At 54.5% G+C, this 20,542-nt stretch overlaps 1 protein-coding gene across 8 annotated transcripts in view; it reads right to left on the reverse strand.

Annotated features, from left to right (window-relative positions):
- Positions 1-9,507: 9,507 nt before the first annotated feature.
- GRK5 (G protein-coupled receptor kinase 5) overlaps positions 9,508-20,542 on the reverse strand; it is a 248,281-nt gene continuing 237,246 nt past the window's right edge. For all 8 annotated transcript variants that reach the window (XM_055247300.2, XM_063625175.1, XM_063625163.1 and 5 more), the window contains 4 exons: positions 17,133-17,270; positions 12,314-12,451; positions 11,843-11,974; positions 9,508-10,159 (listed from right to left, as the gene is read on the reverse strand). In XM_055247300.2, the coding sequence (XP_055103275.2) occupies positions 10,061-10,159; positions 11,843-11,974; positions 12,314-12,451; positions 17,133-17,270 (507 nt within the window). In that variant the 3' untranslated portion in view covers positions 9,508-10,060. The remainder of the gene's footprint in view (positions 10,160-11,842; positions 11,975-12,313; positions 12,452-17,132; positions 17,271-20,542) is intronic.

The raw sequence follows: 20,542 nt of genomic DNA on the forward strand, positions 1-20,542 counted from the left end.
TTCCTTCTGTCCTTTGCCTCCTACATTCCTTTATCTCCTACATTCCTTCCCTCCTTCATTCCTTGCTTCTATCCGTCCATTCAACCATCCATCCATCCTAGAACATCTGAATAGCATAACTCCAAGGAGTACTAGAGTACAATGTAAATCGTACCCCCAGTATTTTTCACCCTTCGTTCATCCCTTCATTTATTATTATTATTTTTAGAAATGGCAATTCTTTTTTTTTTTTTTGTGACGGAGTCTTTGTCTGTCGCCCAGGCTGGAGTGCAGTGGTGCCATCTTGGCTCACTGCAACCTCTGCCTCCCGGGTTCAAGAGATTCTCCTGCCTCAGCCTCCTGAGTAGCTGGGATTACAGGTGCGACAGTTGTGCGCCATCACGCCCTGCTAATTTTTGTATTTTTAGTAGAGATGGGGTTTCACCATGTTGATGAAGCTGGTCTCGAACTCCCGACCTCGTGATCTGCCCGCCTCGGCCTCCCAAAGTGCTGGGATTACAGGCGTGAGCCACTGTGCCTGGCTGAAATGGCAATTCTTATATCAAAGAGAAAATAAAAGGGAGGCAAAGTGGAAGACAAAGACAGAACAAGCTGCAGAAGTCTAGCAGACTGTTGGAACTGGAAGGAACCTCCCCCGTCATCAAAGTCCAGTACTCCTCCATCTCCCGTGGCCAGGAAAGAGTCCTGAACACTCATGGGGAGTCAATGGTGTTGTCTCAAGGAGCCAAAGTTCTCATGGATGCCTTTTTTATAAAGAGAAAGCTTATTTTGGGTTGGATTAAAAGGCTTTTCTTCTTTGATATTATTTTATTTTTTCTTACATTGAAAAATCTTTGCTCTTAATTACATTAACAGAATTACATGTTTTGCCCTATAACATACATTAGTTGAGGAATAATAACATCCACGTTATTACTGACAATATGTTTAGTGAAGATGGCTTAAGATTTTTTGGGCAACTCTTTTTGTCTTTAGGGCATGCCCCTCTATGGGAACCTACAGTCACATTTCTGTGCCTTAAAGTCACTTGGGGATGGTCTCTGTGTGATTATACCACCACCTGCATATGAACAGATTTGTTTGTTCCATTTGTCTTTTGGTTTATAGGGGCTGCTATTAAAATTTTTTTGTTTTGTTTTACAATTATCAAAAACATTTACACATGTTTTTAAAATATTGAATTTTACTTGAGCCCGGTGCTCCTGCAAAACAGCGAAGATTAAAGGAATTTCCCCTGCCAGCTGCAGTAGCTCAATCTGTAATCTCAGCACTTTGGGAGACTAAGGCAGGAGGATCCCTTGAGGCCAGGAGTTCAAGACCAGCCTGGGTAACATAATGAGATCCCAGTTCTGCAAAAATTTAAAAAAGTTAGCCGGATGTGGTTGCACACACCTGTAATCCTAGCTACTCTGGAGGCTGAAGTGGAAGGACTGCTTGAGCCCAGGAATTAGAGGCTGCAGTGAGCCATGATTGCACCACTGTGCTCCAGCCTGGGTGACAGAGTAAAACCCTGTCTCATAAAACAAAACAAAACAACAACAAAAAGCCAAAACGAGAGATTCTCCTCACACTTTTGTTTTCCAGGAAAACAACATGCTGCAAAAAACCACCTTTCCCCATATGACTTTGTATTAGTCTGTTCTCACATTGCTAATAAAGACATACCTGAGACTGGGTAATTTGTAAAGGAAAGAGGTTCAATCGACTCACAGTTCCACATAGCTGGGGAGGCCTCACAACCATGGTGGAAGGCAAGGAGGAGCAAAGGCACATCTTACGTGGTGGCAGGCAAGAGAGAGTGCGTGCAGCAGATCTCCCCTTTATAAAACCATCAGATCTCATGAGACTCACTCACTATCATGAGAACAGCACGGGAAAGACCCGCTCCCGTGATTCAATTACCTCCCACTGGGTCCCTCCCACAACATGTGGGAATTATGGGAATTACAATTTGAGATTTGGGTGGGGACACAGCCAACCACATCAGACTTCCATAAGGCCGAGGGATGTCCTCCTTATTTATCTATGAAAGGCCAGACACAGACCCTCCAAATTCCCATTCTTTGCCTCATAAATGATTAGCTGAATGGCTTGTTCCCACTGATCCATGGAAACAAAATCCTTGCTAGCCAGACTTGGGTAAGTTTCACTCCTTCTTCCTGGACTCTGAACTTTGACCAACTCTCAGCCTGAAGCTGCAGGCAGCCCCTCCAAAGCAGAGGCCGCCTCAGGATGACATTTTCTGATCAATTTATCTGATGACATCACCCTTTCATCTCACTTTCCACACCTGGCTCTTCCTAGCCTTGTTCTTTCTACAAAAGAGATCATCTTTTCACCTAACCCTCAAGACCCTTGCAGATGGCATGGTAAAGCCTTCTCCGTTTTGCAGTGCTCTCCATCCCAGCCCCTGTTGCAGTAGCCCCTTTCCTCCCTTGCAAAAATCTTTCGAGTTGGTCTCTCCCCACTGAGTCTGGATTTGTGTTTTATTTGACGCGTGCTTGCAAAGTCAAATCTACAAGACAAGGCACATTTCTGAGCAGACTGGCTTTTATATCTGTCTCCCACTCTCCTTCCCTGGTAGCTTCCCTCTCCCTGTAGGTAACTTTTTCCTTTTTTTGGTTTATCTTTTCATTAAAAATACGACAGTAGGATTCTATGTCGTATCCTCTTTCCTTTTGTTTAAGAACAGTTGTAGCCAATTGTACCCACCTGCTTCCATTTGCAGGTAAGAACCTCGCCCTCTTCAGCCCTTTGTGACTCTGAAAAGCTGTCAGCAGGGAGACCAGTGGCTGCTTTGCCCTAAGGGTTCTCAATGAGATGAAAGCGCTTTGTAAACCAGTGGGCCTCAAACTGGAGTGTGCACCCCAGTCACCTGGGGGTCCTGTTGATAGGTCCCACCCAGACTCCTAACTCAATAGGCTTGGCACGGGGAGCAGGAACCTGGATCTCTCAGAAGTTCACAGGGATGCTGCTGTGGCCTGTAGGGGTGAGGGTGTCAGACTTTGAAAATTACTGGTATCAGCTCCCCTCAAGGGCAGGGCAAATGATGGTGAGTATGAATAAAACTTCTGTACCATAGAATGCAGGACCTGGTTTGACTATAGACCCAGCCTGCCATTCCGGTTTGGGGCTTTCTTTTTTTTTTTTTTTTTTTTTTGGGACAGAGTCTCACTCTGTCACCCAGGCTGGAAGGCAGTGGTGCAATCTCGGTTCACTGCAATCTCCGCCTCCCGGGTTCAAGGGATTCTCCTGCCTCAGCTTCCTGAGTAGCTGGGATTACAGTGCATGTCACCACATCCAGCTAATTTTTGTAGTTTTAGTAGAGTCGGGATTCCACTATGTTGGCCAGGCTTGTCCCAAACTCCTGACTTCAGGTGATCCGCCCACCTCGGCCTCCCAAAGTGCTGGGATTAGGCTTGAGAAACAGTGCCCAGCCAGGTTTGGGGCTTTCTAAGGCCTCTCTGCTCAAAGTGTTGTCTGAGGACCAGTGGCTTCACCCAGGAGCACTCAGAAGTGTGGACTGTCCCCTACCCCAGACCCGCCGAATCGGATTCTAGTTTATCAAGATGCCAAATGAGTCAGAACTCCTGAAGCGTGAGAGGTGCTGCCCCAAGCCTCTGCGCCTTCTGGTTTACCTGCCAGTAGTTGACACCCCTAGAGTGCAAACTCTAGATCTTACCCCATGGCCTGCTGAATGGGCTTTTCCTGCTCTCTCCCCTAAGACAGCCAAGCCAAGGCCCCACGACAACTGGCCCAGGCCCGGGCAATGTTTGGCTTGGCAAACTGCTGGGAAAAGTGGTACCAGGAGCCCTGCCATGCTGTGGCTCGAAGGTCTGTTCCCAGGGCCCCAGCTCTCCCTCCTCTTCACAGTCTCTGGGGATGGCAGGTGGATCCTAACAGCCTTAAGGACCGCCTCCCAGAGGGGTTGTGGCCTGGAGCTCTCTGGGGCCCGGGGATGCTGGCTTTGAGCCTTTCCTGAAAATGAGTTAGATGGAGGCTCTTCCGGTCCCCTCACCGAATCCACAGTTGTCTGGTGTGGACAGGACAGGCACAGGCCTGAAAGGTGTGGAGGAGTTGAGAGGTGGGTACTCCTCCTGCCCAGCCCACCCGATCTGCCTGGGAAGGGGCCAAAGCTGCTGAGCAGGGCAGTGTAAATGGTGAGGGGGGCCGGAGCCATGGGGCTGGAGTTTCTCCCGCTGACACCCTGTCTGTCCCAAGAAAGATGGCAGCTTCTGTCTGCCTGGAGTCTGGCTCGGACAGTGGAGTTTCTGGAGTGGCGAAAGCCCCAGAGAGAGAGCTGGGCCCTGCGGGGAGGTCCTCCCCGTCCCTGTTCTGAGATCAGAGCATTTCCTGCCCCACCCCTGCATCTTCTGCCCTTGAAGGCTTCCTGCATGGTTGGCAAATCCTCGGCCATGAGTAGCATCCACTCTTCCATCCTGGGAGAGCCCCTCCCTCATCCCACCCTCATTGCCAGCTAGCCCCTCTTTCTCTCTATCCAATTCCACAGGGTCCCCCAGTAAGCAGATTCTTCCCCAGGCTCCAGGCCTGGCTGGAGTGTGGCTCCAGGCAGGGCTGGGTGTGAATGGGTGTGAGGTCAAGGCCAGGACCCTGCTCAAAGCCAAGGCCTCTGTGCTGGGTGGCACATGAGTTCCCACTGAATCCTCCAGCAGCCCCATCACTGAGGTGTGATCCCATTTACAGATGAAGACACCGAGGCTCAGAGTGGCCTGTTTAAGGTCATATCATCAGTAGGGTGTTGGCTGAGTCCCAGCCCTGCTCATTCTATTTATTTATTTTTTAAATTTATTTTTACCTTTGTTTTTAAAATTAACATCTCAGAGTAAGCCCTGCTCATTCTAACAGCTAAGGCAAGCAGGGGGAGGGAGACAGAAGAGGTCTTGGGTCCCAGATCGAGAATCCCGGTTCCGAGGTGCAAGGGCCGCTGTGCCTCACTGGCTAACCCATGTTCCAGCATGTGCCTGGCATGGCGAAGCCTGGACAGCCAGAACGGCTCCCTCTGCAGAGCCCGCCTCTTCTGTATAAGACCGGGCAGGTGGGACCTGCAAATGTGCCATTTGGTGTCATGGTGCTGGCACTGACTCGAGCCCTTGTCACCCAGCTCCTCCTTGGTGCCAAGGGGCCAGAGCACTTCTAGAACCATCTGCTGGGTTTGAGATCAGAAGCTGACAGCCTGGTAATAATTCAGGTTTTCTTGGGCCCTGCCCACTGGAGCTGGGCCATTTTGGGTAGTTCAGGGGGTGGTCAGTGTGGGGGCCGGGTTTGGGTGGGTTCCACCGTCAACCTTAGGAAAGGGTTAACCCAAAGGCCACAGGCATCTTGGGGACAGCTGTCGTATGCAGAAGAAGCAGAGCAAGAACTCAGCAGCAGGAGAGAGATGCCGATGCCATGCTACTTCCATTAAGGAATTTATTTCTCTTTTAAAAACAACAACAGTGTTTCCATCTAGATCCAGTGGCACTGTGACACGGTAGACTGAACACGCAGAGTTAGAGCGGCAGGAGAACGGAAGCCGCTGCCTTCAGGAGTGACTGCCACCATGGATGTTTCCATTCATTAATGTCCAAATCTCCCTGAAAAAAATTAGAAAGCTTTGGATGCTAGAAGGATTATTAGTATTTTAACAACACCAACAGCCACTAAACTCTTCTAATTGAGAACACTCGGTTAGGGACTGTTACAAAAATGACTTCTTGATGGACTAGGGAAAGACATCTAGATTTCATTCAGGGGAAGCATCTTTCTCTGCCAGGGAGAGCTGGCTTTTCAAATGTTTTCAATCACTGTCTCCGGCATAAGCCTTTACGTTTAGGCCAGGTGAGACACCCCCGGCCTGTGCAGGGTCAGACTTGCACACGCTGAGCTTCAACAGCTGGGTGGTGGGTGGGGAGGGCAGGCGCAGAAGGGGTCTCTGGGAGAGGAGGCTTTGCAATCATGGTCTATTGTGATGAGGAAGATGGCAGCTCTCTGTGTTCATAATCCACACAGTGATGTCACTTCCAAATGCACAAAGACTTCATACTCACTATCTTTCCACAGCCAGGGCTAAAAAGTTCGAAGATCCTATCTCAGAGTGTTGGGTTATGAAAACAGGAGACCACCTCTTGGAAGTACAGGTATTTAGGAGGACGTGCATGCACACCAGGGGACCCCAGAGGACAGCTGAGTGTCACTCAGGCATTTCCTCCTCTTCTCAGAGATTTCCGATTATCCAGGAAGCCACCGTCCCCTTTGGCAAGGCCTGGGATGCCAGGCTCAAGGAGGCTGCGGTGCCCCTCTGTTTTGAGAGCAGCGGCTCAGTGGGAAAGTCGATGGGTAGTTGGAGCTGACAACCTGAGCCTTTGGGGAAAGGACAGGGTGTGGAGGAAGAGGAGGGATTTCTGCAGGGGGGCCAGGCTCCTGGGAGGCATGGAGACTTCCCGGCTTCAGGGAGAGAAGGCCTCGGTATCCTCAGGGGCTCACCTGGGCTCTGATCCTACTTGTGCTGTCAATGCAAAGGCTGTGTGTGTCCCCAGGACTTCCCACCACCATGTGTCTCGGCAGCTGCTTGCTGGTAGGTGTATGACCCAGGCCTCACAGCTGTGTCTGTGGGGCAGGCTAGGCCTCCCCGCCCCTGCCCTTCCCAGCAATGCCTTTCAGGAAGCCTCCCGTGGCTGCGCAGGACACAGCAACAGCGAGCAGCCCTAGAGCCCCGGTTCCCAGCCAAGGAAGAGGCGAGAATGGGTTGCTGCGGGGTGCGAGTGCATCCTCCGCAAGGCGGGGACTGGGTCTTCTTGCTATTTTGGGTGGTATTCTGGGTGCCCCTCAAGGGACTCAATAAACACTTGTAGGGCATCATGGTGACCATGGCAGAGGCAGCCTCGGTCCACCAGGGACAGGAGCTCATCTCCTGAAATGCAGATGCAGAGATGCTTCTAAGAGATCCCATGTCTCACCTCAAAGTCACGAAGTCGGTGAACAAAAAATGTCATGCCTGGAGCAAGAAAGGCTCTTCTGTGAAGCGCCCAAATGCATTAAAGAGTAAATCTGTTCACCACCCAAATATGTCTTATCCTGGACAGGTAGATGGGTGGACAGTGTTGTTTGCTTTTAATTTTAAAATATCTTTTAAAAAATGACCGTATAGGCCAGGGACAGTGGCTCACACCTATAACCTCAGCACTTTGGGCGGCTGAGGCAGGAGGATAGCTTGGGCTCAGGAATTCGAGGCCAGCCTGGGCAACATGGTGAGACCCCCATCTCTACAAAAATTTTAAAAAATTAGCTGAGTATGGTGGTGCATGCCTATGGTCCCAGGTACCTCGGAGGCTGAGGCAGGAGGATAGCTTGGGCTCAGGATTTGAGGCTGCAGTGGGCCAGGATCATGCCACTGCACTTCAGCCTGGGGAACACAATGAGATCTTGTCTCAAAAAAAAAAAAAAAAAATGCAGCTATAGAAACCAAGGTTGGAGGAGCGAGTCAGGGAAGAGACAGGACTGGGGACTCAGTAGGGAGAAGGGCTGATTCCCAGGCACTGTTCTAAAGACTTCCTTTCTCTTACCACAAAGCAATGCATGCGCCAGAAGGAACAGGAGGCGTTAGTAGGCCAAGTGACTCTGCCCCCATCTCCTCTGGGCACTCAGGGAGGGCTGGTGGCAAACATGATGGAAGACTCAAGTTATCATAGAATCCACGTGCAGGCCTTGTGATAGCACCGCCAGAGCTCTCATGACCTAGAAACATGGCAGCCACACTTCTGTCATCTTTCTTGCTCCTTGGGGATTCTCTACTGCAAACGGACAGGGCATTGCCTTTCAGGAATAAAAAGAGGCTGCTTCCCAACACCAAGAATCCATTTGGTAAGGATTGAGCTGCTATGAACTGGGCAAAACGAACCAACCTCCTGGATGGGTGGCTGGGGTGGTGGCTTGGGCTGATGACCGTCCTAGGATGATGGTCCTTCTTTTCATTGAAAAAGGAAGTTCAGCAAGCGCTTAAGGATCTTAAGATACCATTCAAAGAGTTTTCTGCTTCCTTGGAAGACTTGAATATGGCTGTATTTCTTTTGTATTCAGCCCAAGAAAGGTAATGGAAGGAGCCTCATAAAACAAGAGCTGGTCTTGAACAAAAAAAATACTGCACATTAATAAGATTTGAAGGAAGCCCAGCTATTTCTTCTCCCCCATTTCTTTGTAAAAGGGCCTCAAAATGATCAGTCCTAAAGGCCAGGACCCTTTTAGCGGCACGCCCCAGGACTCAGGGGTAGAGTCCAGGGGTAAGGCATGGAAACCGGACCTCGCGGCTGGTGTGCTCACGACTGTCCTCCCCACGGCTCATGCTCCAATGCTGCCTGCGTCATCCAGAGAAATGTGTTTGGGATGATCACCCCCAAAGCCCCGCTGACAGCCCACAGCAGGGCTGGGCTCCCAGGCATTCCCATTCTGTGGTTTGGGGTGGAACCTGCGAGTCTGCGCTTTTGACAGGAGGTGCAGGTGCAGCTAGGGCAGGGTCCACATGGTGAGAGACCCTGGCAGCTGCTGGGTGGCCAAGTCAGATACCAGGGACTCAGCCAGGCAGGGGACAGTGAGGTCAAATGTTCACCCTGTCCTGGACGGGAGGTGGGAGCAGATTGGCCCCTGGTCACTTCATCAAGGCAGGAGGAGGTGGCCAGCTGCTCCTTGGGGATGGACAGCCCTGCTACAAGGGTCTGGGGGCTGCCTTCAGAGGCCCCTGGGCTGGCAAAGCCACCAAGTCCTCTGGGAGCTCCTGCCTGAAACTTTGAAATGTCTGACAGATCTTGCCTCTGCCCCACCTTCCTGGGGGAAGGAACAGTGACTTTGTCTTGAGCTCTTTGGTGGCTTGGTCTCTCCTTGGGCCTCTCGTTTGCCCGGAGAGACTGCCCCATCCATGCCACATGGGCCAGCACATTGATGGGGCTGCGAAGGTCTGGAAACCCTGTGAACGCTTCAGGAACATGCTGGGTCCCTGGGCCAGCCTCCCTCCCTGCTACAGACACGACGCTGCTTCGTCAGGATGAGCGCACTGCCTCACTTCCCGATGCTCCCGTGGGCCCCGAGGCTTTGGGACACTTGGGGTTTCGTGACAAATCTTTACGATCCTATGCTTCTGTTAAAGATAGAACAAAAATCCCCCAAGGCAAACCTCTCGAAAATGACTGGCTTTAGCAGTCAGGACCTGCTTAGAAGGAAAGAGGCCCGTCGCCCACCAGGCTGCAAACATCTAGATCCGCGCGCCAGCCGCCTTCCTGAAGGAAGAGCAGACAGAGGTGGGTGCAACAGTGGCTCGGCGTGCCCCTTGAGAAGGGCTCAGCCTAGGCAACTCCGAGGGCCCCAGGAGAGGACATTCTGGCTGGGAGGGAGAAGTCCCACGTGTGTCTGGAACATTTAATTCAGATTGTTCCAAGCCGACAGAAGGGTGACACCAATGTGAGGAAATGGCTCCAGAGATAGATGTGGGTAAATACAACCAATCCTTTAAAGGTGAAGTGTGGATCACTTTCTACATTTAATAAAGACATTTTCTCATTTGAGGCTCTGGAAGTCTTGAGTCACATTTTTTTTTTTTTTGGTAACCCCCTCCCCGCTAAAATGCCTTGGAACACATGGCTTAACAGTGGCTGCACAGAAAATATACACCCTCAAAGTCTCACTTTCATTTAAATACAAATATACAAAATGTAAACTGAGACAGTAGAGAAATTTACAAAACTTTTCTTTAAAAATCATAAAGACAAAATTCAGTTCTAGTTATGATGCTATTAAAATACGTGCAAGTTGTCGTATCCAATTGGATTTCTATTGCAATGTTCACCAAAGACAAATCCAATCCACCCCGGCCGGGGCCGCCTCGGAAAACAGACCTGAGTGGAAATTTCTTTGAGAAACCTCGAGGTTCTACGTCGACGGGATGGACGGCCTCCTTCCCCGGCTCCCGGGGGCTCCCCTGGCAGCCCCACCAGAGCAGGGGCTCCACTACTTCCGCTTCTAAGGAGAAGGGTCCGGGCTGGTTCCACGGTGGACTTCGAGGCCAGAGCCGAGACTAGCTGCTTCCGGTGGAGTTCGAGCTGACGTGGTTGGAGTTTATGTGGTGGTTAAAACTGGTCTTGGAGCTGGGCGAACTCTTGGAATTGTTCTGATGCTGGGGTTGGGGTTGGGGGAGACGGGGTGGAGAGAGCAGAAGTCAGTCCTGGGAGCCCTGGGGATGGGTCAGGGGCTGCCTCCGCCAGCTCCAACCCTTGCTTTTTATTGCCTTTTGCAGTCTCCCCTCACAGCCAGGTGCAAGGGCCACCCCTGGAGGCACAGGTACCTGGGAAGAGCCATGGCATTAACAGAACCTCCAATCAGGGTGGAGGCGGCCCCTTGTATAATATCCACCTTGGTTAAGCCTGCAGGCCTGGGGTTACACTGCCTGGGCTGGAATTCTCAGTCTTCCCCTCCCTCGCAGAGTGGCCTTGGGCATGCAATTCCATCTCCCGGTTTCCTCTCCTGTAACACGGGAGAAGAGCAGCTTCCGCACAGGGTGGCTGGGAGGATACAATGGGGCCTCATATGTAAAGGGCTCTAGTGAGGGCCGGCCTGGGAGAGATGGGCGGTCGTTCCCATTGCTCAGGCCTTCCCTCTGCATCCCGTGGGTGCTGGGCCCTTCATGTTGCAGAGGGGAGGAGGAGGGAGGCAAGAAGTATTTGCTTCACAGGTGCTGGTGCCCACACAGTGCTAAGGGCCGCCACCCATGGCTCTAGGCAGCGGGCATTTCTATCCTGATGTTTCAGGCAGGAAAACTGAGGCGGGAGAGGTTCCATAAGTTGCCACATAACCAAGAAGTGTCAGGGCTGGGTTTGAACCCGGGTCTGTGAGACTCCATGGTAATTTCTTTTTCTAGGACCCAGAGTGTTCTTAGTACGCCTGGCCATCAGGGGAAGGAGAGGTCATTCTTTCTGGAACTTCCATTTTACTTGATGGAAGCATTGAAGCATTGTATTTTTATATTATCACTGGCTGAGTGTGCCCGTCCTGGAGCTGGCTCTCTGTGGGGAGGAGGAAGGAGCAGAACTAGGAGAGGGAGCCTCCCAGGCTCCAGGATGGGCACACTGGGCCACAGCTTCCTCAAGGGCCAGGCCAAGATGGGGTGTATGGTGGCCACCTTCATGGTGTGCGGTGAGGTGGGGGCCCTTCCCCAGCATTTCCTCCATTGGCCCACACCAACCCTTACCAGGGCCAGGCTCTGACTGTCATTTCCCAAGGGCCCTGTCTCCTCTGGCTGCCAGCTGGAGGGCACAGCATTGGATGGGGGCCATCCCAGGAGCTAGAAGGTTCTGCGGGGTCAGCTTCTACCCCCAGTTCTCTCTGGGCTTATGATGTTCAGTCTTTACATGACTGAGGCTTCATAAGGGCCAGAGAGGGCAGTGGCTCTCAACCAGGGGTGACTGTGCCCCTAAGGACATTCAGCAATGTCTGGCTCCTTTATGGGCTCTCACGACTGGGGGATGGGATGTTGCTGCATCCGGTGGGTGGAGGCCAAACTTGCTGCCCCAAATCTTATGATGCACAAGACAGCACCATGACAAGGAATTAACTGGCCCTAGGTGCCAATAGTGTCAAGGTGGAGAAACCCAGAGGGAGGGTGAATTTGGGCTGGCCCTGCCCTTCTCCCTGGGGCTCCCATCAGCTGCAGTGGGTGTCAGGGGCCTCAGACATATCAGTTGCCCTTCCAAGCTGCTACTGCCCCAGACTTCTGAGCCCCCCAAGGGTCTTCTCATTTCCCGTGGAAGTGAGCCGGGGTCTCGGGGCTGACACCAGGACTGGCCAGGCATGGGTGTCTCACCTGACGCTTGAAGATTCTCTGGAGCAGCCCTTTCTTTGGCGGTTCCGGAGGGTGATCTCTGTTCAGATCTGGCGAGAGGGTACCATTAGGTCCAAACACGTTCAGCTCCTTAAAGCACTCTGTTTCTATCATCTGGAGGGGCCGTGAAAACAAAACACAGGCTGTCAACTGGGGCAGTCAGGAGGCCCAGCAGCAAAGCCACTGGGGCTGACCCCTCCCCTGGCCTCACCTGCCCCTGAGCCACACGCCCTCCAGGTCTCGGGGGCTGGGCGAGGCTCCCCGTCAATGACTGGCTCCTGGTGGCTACAGCTCCCTACCTGGCCACTGACAGCTTTTGTGTGCTGCCTTCGTGGAGAAAATAGAAGTCATGTGCTCATCCTGCCACTGCCAAACTCATATTCCCAATGCCTCCTTCCCCCCATCAGTCCCTCTATCCCACCCAGACCAAAGCAAGTGGCCTGCCCCGCTCACCTCGTTTTGCCATGGGATGGACACAGAGCCTGTGGAGAACTTGGAGTAGAAGTCATCGTCTGTGTGGTCCAGATTGACGCCCTTCACAGTGGAGAACTGCTCGATGTCCAGCACGTCCTTACAGTACACGGCACGGGGCTGCCAGGGGCACAGGGCCGGTCACACATGTGTCCTGCCTGTGGCTCCAGTGGCCCTGAGCCAGGCCTTGGGGTTTTGGGGAGCAGAGGGGAGTCTTCCCAGGACCCACCCCAAGAACTGCTGCGGGTTGTGGCTGGAGGGTGTGTGGCTCAGGGGCAGGTGAGTCCAGGGGAGGGGTCGGCCCCAGTGGCTTGGCTGGGCTTCCTGCCCACCTCAGATGACGGCCTGTGTTTTTTTTTTGCGACCCCTCCAGATGACAGTGCAGCCCTCTCTCAGATCCATGAAGAGGACCCTGGCTGCGGTGACACAGGAGCTCGGGGCACCTGGGTGCCCAGCCCGGGGCTCCTTCCTGCCATCACTCCCTTACCCGTACTGGACAGACGTGGGCTGAAGTCCCAGCTGTGGGGCTTAGGAACTTTGGAGAAGTCTCATCCCCTGAGGCCTATGTCCTGTTTCCTTACCGGCAAAATGGGGACAACGAGGCACCTGAGTGACAGGGCTGCTGTCAGTGCTGGCCACCGAGCCTGGCGCCCGTAACTGGGAGCTGGTATTATTATGGTGGGCATATCTTTTACCTTACTCGTCCCTCAGCTGTGCACTGGGGGCCTGCTCTATGCCAGGGCAGAGATGAACCTGGGTGGACCCTGCCCTCTAAGAGTTCAAGGTTGGTGCGTGGAGGCTTCCCAGAGGCTCTGGAGATGAGGCCTTTATAGAGACAGCCCCAGGTGGGGTGCGAAGGGATCCCCAGACCTGGTGACACATCTGTCACTGGAGGGTAGAGGCTACCTCCTGCTTACAGTCTCCTGACATTTGGCTAATTCGAAGGTTGTGAATCAGTGCACTGGCTCAGCGTGGGCTCCCCCATGCCAGGAAGGTTCTAGCAATGGTCTCAGGGCTCAGCACTTTCTGGGACTCTCTCCTCCAGTCTGCTCTGGTCCCCAGCTCAAGGCTCGAGGCCATGCTGTCCCCAGCAGAGCAAACCATGGGCCCAAGTGCACGTGGGCGGAAGCAGGAGTGGGGGCAGGGGTGTCCAGTTGCAGAGCTGCGACCCTTCTCTAGTTCCCAAAGCCCGGGTGCACGCCACCGTGTAACTCAGCGGACTTTTAGCTGGAAGCAAGACCACATCATTCACACGGCCAGCGCAGAATGAAAACGCAGGGTCCATGTTCCACATTTAGAATTTTAAGATGGCAACAGAGGGCACTGAGCCAGGTGTGGGGACCCAGGGTGCCCTAGCGGGTGCCCAGGTCAAGCTCACGAAGCTGGCCCTGGGTGGCTTGCAGAGGAATGTTAACAAATGAACGTATTTTAAAAATCTGTAATGGAACAGAAAGTTACCTGGCACACCCAAACCCCTCTTTCATGGCTATTATTTCCTTGGAAAGGTTTCCTTTTAAAATACGTTCATTTTTATTTAAAAAGAAAAGAGTCAATGGAAGTGAAAAAGATGACATCATCACTACCAGCGCCCGCGGTTTAAGAGCGTGGCAGCAGCCCCGACAGTGGTGTGGGGATGACTGTGGGGGGCTGGCAGGGATGACTGGGGGGGGGCTGGCAGAGATGACTGGGGGGGGCTGGCAGGGATGACTGTGGGGGGCTGGCAGGGATGACTGGGGGGAGCTGGCAGGGATGACTGGGGGGGCTGGCAGGGATGACTGTGGGGGGCTGGCAGGGATGACTGGGGGGGCTGGCAGGGATGACTGTGGGGGGGGCTGGCAGGGATGACTGTGGGGGGCTGGCAGGGATGACTGGGGGGAGCTGGCAGGGATGACTGTGGGGGGCTGGCAGGGATGACTGGGGGGAGCTGGCAGGGATGACTGGGGGAGCTGGCAGGGATGACTGGGGGGGCTGGCAGGGATGACTGTGGGGGGCTGGCAGGGATGACTGGGGGGGCTGGCAGGGATGACTGTGGGGGGGCTGGCAGGGATGACTGTGGGGGGCTGGCAGGGATGACTGTGGGGGGCTGGCAGGGATGACTGGGGGGGCTGGCGTGCAGCCTGGGGAGGGCCAGTGGGGAAAAGGCAAAGTCCCCAGCTCACAGTGGCTTCGCACTCCGGGGCCTGCAACCTTTGCTCACCTGAGGCCTCGGATGCCAGGAACAGAGGCCCTGGGCCACAGGGTACACGGCGGGGGGAGGAGGGCACCGGTGGGCTGCTCTGTGCACCTTGTCAGGCTGTGTGCTTTGCAGGGCTCTGCTACCTCATCCTAATGCCCTGATTCGAAGTGGCCAGGGTCACTCCCAGGGTGACCAACTGTCCCTGTCTCCCCAGGACACAGGACTTTCAGTGCTAAAAGCAGGACAGTCCCAGGCAAAGCAGGACAGTCGGTCGCCCTGACCCTCAGAGCCGCCTCCTTCCACACACTGCTGGCGGGGCCTGGAGCGCTCTTCCCCAGCCGTGCCTGGGTGCACGCACGGAGGCCCCGCTACTCTCCAATCTTCCCCGAGGCTGCCTGTTCTCTTCTCTTGTGACTCATATTTCTACTTCTATTTAAGGGGTTTTGCTGACACCCCCGCTCCTCTTCAGACTGGAAGTTCCATGAAGGAAACAACCAACCATTTTGTGCGCCATGGGATCTCCCTTGGGGTCTGGCATGGGACCTGGAGTGTGCTGGAAGGTAGAGGAATAGTTCCAATGCCATGACTAATCTCAGCCCATCACCATAGCAACAGGTAGCCCAGAGGCCACAAGGATGGCCACCCGGGTTCCAAACCTTTGCCACACTCCCAGTCTGGGTGCCCACATCCTCTCCAATTTCGGACATCAGCCCAATGGCACAACCGTGATGTTCATGCACCCACACTATGTGGTTTCCTGGAACACCAAGGAGTGGCCACTCCCAAAGCCCTTGACACTGAAAACAAACAACAAATAAACAACACACTCCTTGCACGTGGCACTTCCTATAATAGTGACTGTCAACCCTGGCTGCACGCTAGAATCAGCTGGGGAGGTTTCAAAACTCCCGAAGCCCAAGTCTTACCCCAGACTCCCTGGGGACTGCATCCATGGCGAGTGTTGTTCATGCTCCCAGGCGGTTCCCCAGGCAGCCAGGGTCGAGAGTAATGCTGTGATTGCCATCCTCCCCCTGCCTGCTCAAGCTCATCTGCAGATTGAGTTTGTAGCATTCAGTGACTTTCACTTTTTATTTTTTGAGATGCAGTCTCGCTCCATCGCCCAGGCTGGAGCGCAGTGGTACAATCTCGGCTCACTGCAAACTCTGCCTCCTGGGTTCAAGTGATTCTCCTGCCTCAGCCTCCTGAGTAGCTGGGATTATAGGTGCGTGCCACCACGCCCGGTTAATTTTTGTATTTTAGTAGAGAGGGAGTTTCACCACATTGGTCAGGCTGGTCTCGAACTCCTAACCCGACTGCCTCAGCCTTCCCAAGTGCAGGGATTACAGGCATGAGCCACCGTGCCTGGCCTACTCTTTATATTCTCAGCGGCCCCCGTGTTTTTCCAGAAAACATTCCCTGATTACCCATCACACTGATGCCATCCTTGGCCGGACGGGGTCTGTGGTGTGGTTGCCATGGACACTGATCCGCACCCAGCAGCTTCCCAAGCCAGCTGCTGTCCCAGAGGACCAGGGGATCCCCACCTACAGGGGGTGCCAGAGTTTCAAGGACGGTCCCCACCCGCCTCCACTCAGGGCGGTACTGGTAAGTGATAACCACTGGTTCTGCGGAAGGGGGACGTGGAGGCCCTGATTTGTAGCATTTGCAAATTGCTGCTGTGCAGATGCTACCACTGGGATCTACTGTAAGCTACCGACGCCAAGCCATTGGACACAGAATTGGGAAGAGATGTGCACGTGAGCTCTCTGGAGAGGCAGTCATTCGCCTGCAGCACACCGCTGCTCCCACAGCCTCCACAGTCCCTGGCCCACTCCCCACTGCCGGCAAGGGGTCATCTGCGGGAGCGTGGCAGGAGCCGAAGCACAGCAGGCCTTCCTGGCTTCTGACTCCCGGACTTTAAACACAGTAGGCCCCGGAATCACAGCACGTATCCCACACAGATCACCCAGCCTCTGCCTGGTCTGCCACTCTTGGGCCTCTGATCCAGCTGAGAGCTCATGATTTATAGACCATGTAGGGGACTTTCAAGGACAATTCTACCTCAGCTGGAATCTTGCCTCACACACCGACCGGGGGACCTGGGGACCTCCTGGGAAGATGCAACTCCCTGCAATGTGAGCTGCTGGGGGAGGGGCCTCTTTTGTTTCTGCCTGGCCCAGAACCTGGTGTCAACAGTAGGTGCTCAATGCATGCACGCTGGTCAAGATGAACTGAACGTGGTGGCCCTCAATGCTCTTGAAAGCATTCCCCATTCAGTTCTCATTTCACCCTCAAATCTCCCAGGCAGGTGGGAGGCATGTTACTGGCTTCATTGGACAGGGAGGAAACTGATGCTTAGAAGGAATCTGTCCAGGACCCCCAGACCCGGGAAAGTGCCCAAGTCTCTGGACAGCAAATGTGGGCTCCCTGGCCCACACCTCTTCTGCACTGCCTGGCATGAAGTCCATCTGCAGCTTAGGAGAGAAGTGGCCGGGAGGGGACTCTGGTCCCCACAAAGACACAATGTGCCCCACACTCTGCACCAGCTCACTGTGAGGCAGCACTGGGGGGCAGCCCTGGGTACCCTGCGAAAAGAGCTGCTGGGGGCTGGGGGAGGCTACTCACGTCTGGAACGAAGGGAGGGTCCAACATCCCGGCTTCTAAGCGCTTGAAGTTCATGTTCCTGAAGAAGGCGTGTCTCTTGACCTCTGCAGCCCCCTCCTCCTGGCAGCCCAGCCTCTGCTTTGCATCTTTGGTGAGCAGCTGAAACAGAGAGCCCCATGAAGCCAGGTCCCCTGGGCCTCTCCTCCTGCCCGGACCTCCTGCCTCCACAGTGTCTGCACCATGCCTAGGAACCCAAGACACGCTGCCCCACCCTGCAAAGGTCTCGCTTCAGGGCTGCCTGAGTCTTGGCGTGCATCTGTGCTCACACATTCACAGCCTGGCTAGATGCCTGATGGGACAGGAGGGCAGGAATCTTGTTTCTCCCAGGATTATGGACCTCGTTCCTGGGTTATGGTGGGCACTCATTAATGGGTGTCGAGTCACTGTCACCTCTTCTGTGTAGGGTAAGCAACAAAAGTCAAGGACTGCATCAATAGCTCTCTCTCCTGCACACACTCAGCTAATTTGCAGAGTTGTACTTCCTGGGTGCAAGCCCCTTCCTGATAGAGAAGGCACCACCGAGGAACTCGGCCTCTAGGAGTGCTCAGACTCATGGGGGGCTAATCATGCTCAGAGGACGCATCCAGGTGATACAGATCGGGCACCCCGGGGGCAGGGGGCATGACCGGCTGCCAGCTGGGGGTCAGGGAGCTGCATGGGGAAGAGGTATTTAAATTGAGTCTTGTAGGACGAATAGGCTTTCAAGGTGTGGGTAGGGGGAGGGGTATACAGGTAGAGGGAACTGCACCAGCAAAGCGGAGAGGCAGGACGTGCAGGGTGTGTCTGGGGAACACCCAAAACACGTTTGACTTAGAGGGCAGGAGGAGGGTGCAGAGATGCGTCAGGGGGAGGGGGCTGGTCAGGGAGAGATGATAGAGGATCCTGAAGGCCAGGTCAGGTGGCGGGATTTTCATCTGGAGGTAGAAGGAGCCAGGGACGGTTGAGGTAGAAGAGTGTCTTCATCAGAACCACGAGGCAGGAAGGTTACTAGGAGAGGAAGTCTTTGGGAGCAGACACCCGGGTGAGACGGGATGAGGCTGTGAATGAGGCCAGAGGGCTGGACCCACGCAGGGGGCCTCGACTGGCCATGGCCAGCCACACAACCGCAGGGCCCCGGCCCCTGACCTGCACTCCCAGTGCCCCAGCCTCATGATTCTCTCTTCTCCTCTGCCTTACTGAGCGTTGCAGCTGTACGCAGTTGGTGTCTACTAAGTGTCTGCTTTGAGGCTAAAATCCAGAGGAGCAGCCTGCATGGGGTAGGGGCCCAGCCTTGTCTTTTCCCAGTGCCCCGTGCACTTTGCTCATATTCATCCCATGTACACTTCCTGCTGGTCCCTGTGGGGCAGGCGCTGCGCTGGCTGGGGACGCCGGGGAGAGTGAGCAGCCAGATCGGCCTCCTGGGGCTCAGGGTCTGGAGGGGGCTGCCCCCCAAACAAAGGAATCAAAGGTGGCATCAGGGCCAGCACCAGGTTCCACCCTTGAAAGGACTAAGCAGAGAGCTCAGTCACTCGCAGCATTGCCCTCTAATGTCCCCATGGACCGCCAGGCTGGTGGCTCAGGGTCTGGTGCTCATGCCTCCGCTTCTCTCTCTGGGGGCTTCACTGTTCAACAAAGGCTCAAGGCACTGGGCTGGGCTGGGCCCAAGGGCTGCACTGTTCTAAGCAGTCCCTCAGAGGCAAGTCTCCTTCTGCAGTGGCTGCAGTGGCCGGCCAGGAAGGTGGCACAAACGAGGATGAGAAAGGCGAGGGGTGGGCTGGGTGGGCCGGGCCAGGCTATGTGTCAGCTCCTGCCAGGTGGGGTGGCAGCCAGGACCTGGGGCTTCTGCTTTTCAAGAGAAGCCAGAAAATCCAGGTTATTATATGAAATCTCCTCATTTTTAAATCTTGGCAATGAACCTACCATTTACTTCCTTTGAAAAACCGTGTGCAGGTTGAACAAAACACCGCCTATATGCTGCCATTTGAAACCCTGGCATCCGGTCAACGGTTTGCAGCCACATCATCAGGTAAAGAGTTTGCAACCATGCTATCAGGTGGACACCAAGAGAAGTGAGAGGAAGAGAAGGTGTGAGCTGGGATGAGTGGGGCAGGCAGAGTGGGCTTCCTGGAGGAGGAGTACAGATGGGCTGGAAGGACAAGTGAGATCAAGATGTCTGAAGGGCAAGAGGGAGCTGGACGGGGGCTAAGGCCCAGTGCTGGGACTGAGCAGGGGTTTGGGGAAGATGGAGGCTGAGGTCTGGGCCCATGGACTGGGCTCAGGGACAAAGCGGTGAGATGTGTGAATTTCTGGGCTCCAGAGGAGGGGGAGCAGGTTCTGTGGCTGCTAAGGTAGAATGGGGGACAGACCTGGGGGCCAGAGACCGGCTTCCTCACTGATTGTGGAGGGACCCTCTTAGGCAGGCAGGGCTGCAGCCACCAGAGCCTAGAAATAGCCCTGTGAACCCAGGGCCTGTGAGGTCTCCCGGAAAGTCAGGCTCTGCAGTGTCCTGAGCTGCCGCCAGCTGGAGGGGAGAAGGTAGGCCTGGATGCCGGAGATGCTGCAGTCAAAGGCATGAAGGAGGCCTAAGACTAGACACCCAAGACCCAAGATCATTTGTAAGGGAAGCCGCAGCAAGGCCAGAAGCTTCCAGAGGACAGTGGTTTTGCACCCACCGGACAGGTCCTCTGGGAGCAGCAGGCTTTCTCTCACTGTCCACCAGGGGGCAGCAGAGGGACAGCAGCGCCCTGGTCCAGGCTGCAGCAGGAGATCCCAGCTCCAAAGCCAGGGGCCAAGGTGGGTGTCTGGGGTCTGGGGGTGGGACTGGGGCCCTCTTCACCTCGTCATCCTCTTAGTACGTCCCATATCCCTGCTGAGATCTCTCAAGACCTGCTTCTGTGATTGCCTGGCCCTGACCTGGGACATTTGGTGATGCTCTGCCCACGACTGTCTGACCCCTTCTTTCCCTTGTCTAGTTTTGTCGCACCTGACAGATATCTCCCGATGAGACAGCCAAGTGTGGCTCACACCCACGTTTCCATTTACCCGACCAGTGCTGCACTGCTCCTCCAGTCCCCCCACCCTAGCCCTGGCTGCGATGACCATGTGGCTTTCTCTGAGGCCCCAGCAGCATGGGGGGCCAACAGCTGTGGGGTTAGGGTGTGGGTCTGCTGTACACACAGGCCTTCTTCCCACAGCTCTGTGATGTGAGGATGAGGTTGGTGACAGGAAGGGGCCGAGCAGAGGTGTTTGGCTGCAGGAGAGGGGCCTCCGGGGTGAGGAGCCGAGCCAGACCCTCCTGGGGCCGTTCACAGCGCAGCGTCGTCAGGTCTTCCTGAGCAGAAGCATTGCAACTTTTAAGCAACTCCCCGGCCTGCTGCTTCCTAAACTCCGGG

This window comes from Symphalangus syndactylus, chromosome 2, assembly GCF_028878055.3.
Source record: "Symphalangus syndactylus isolate Jambi chromosome 2, NHGRI_mSymSyn1-v2.1_pri, whole genome shotgun sequence".
NCBI classification, from domain to species: Eukaryota; Metazoa; Chordata; class Mammalia; order Primates; family Hylobatidae; genus Symphalangus; species Symphalangus syndactylus.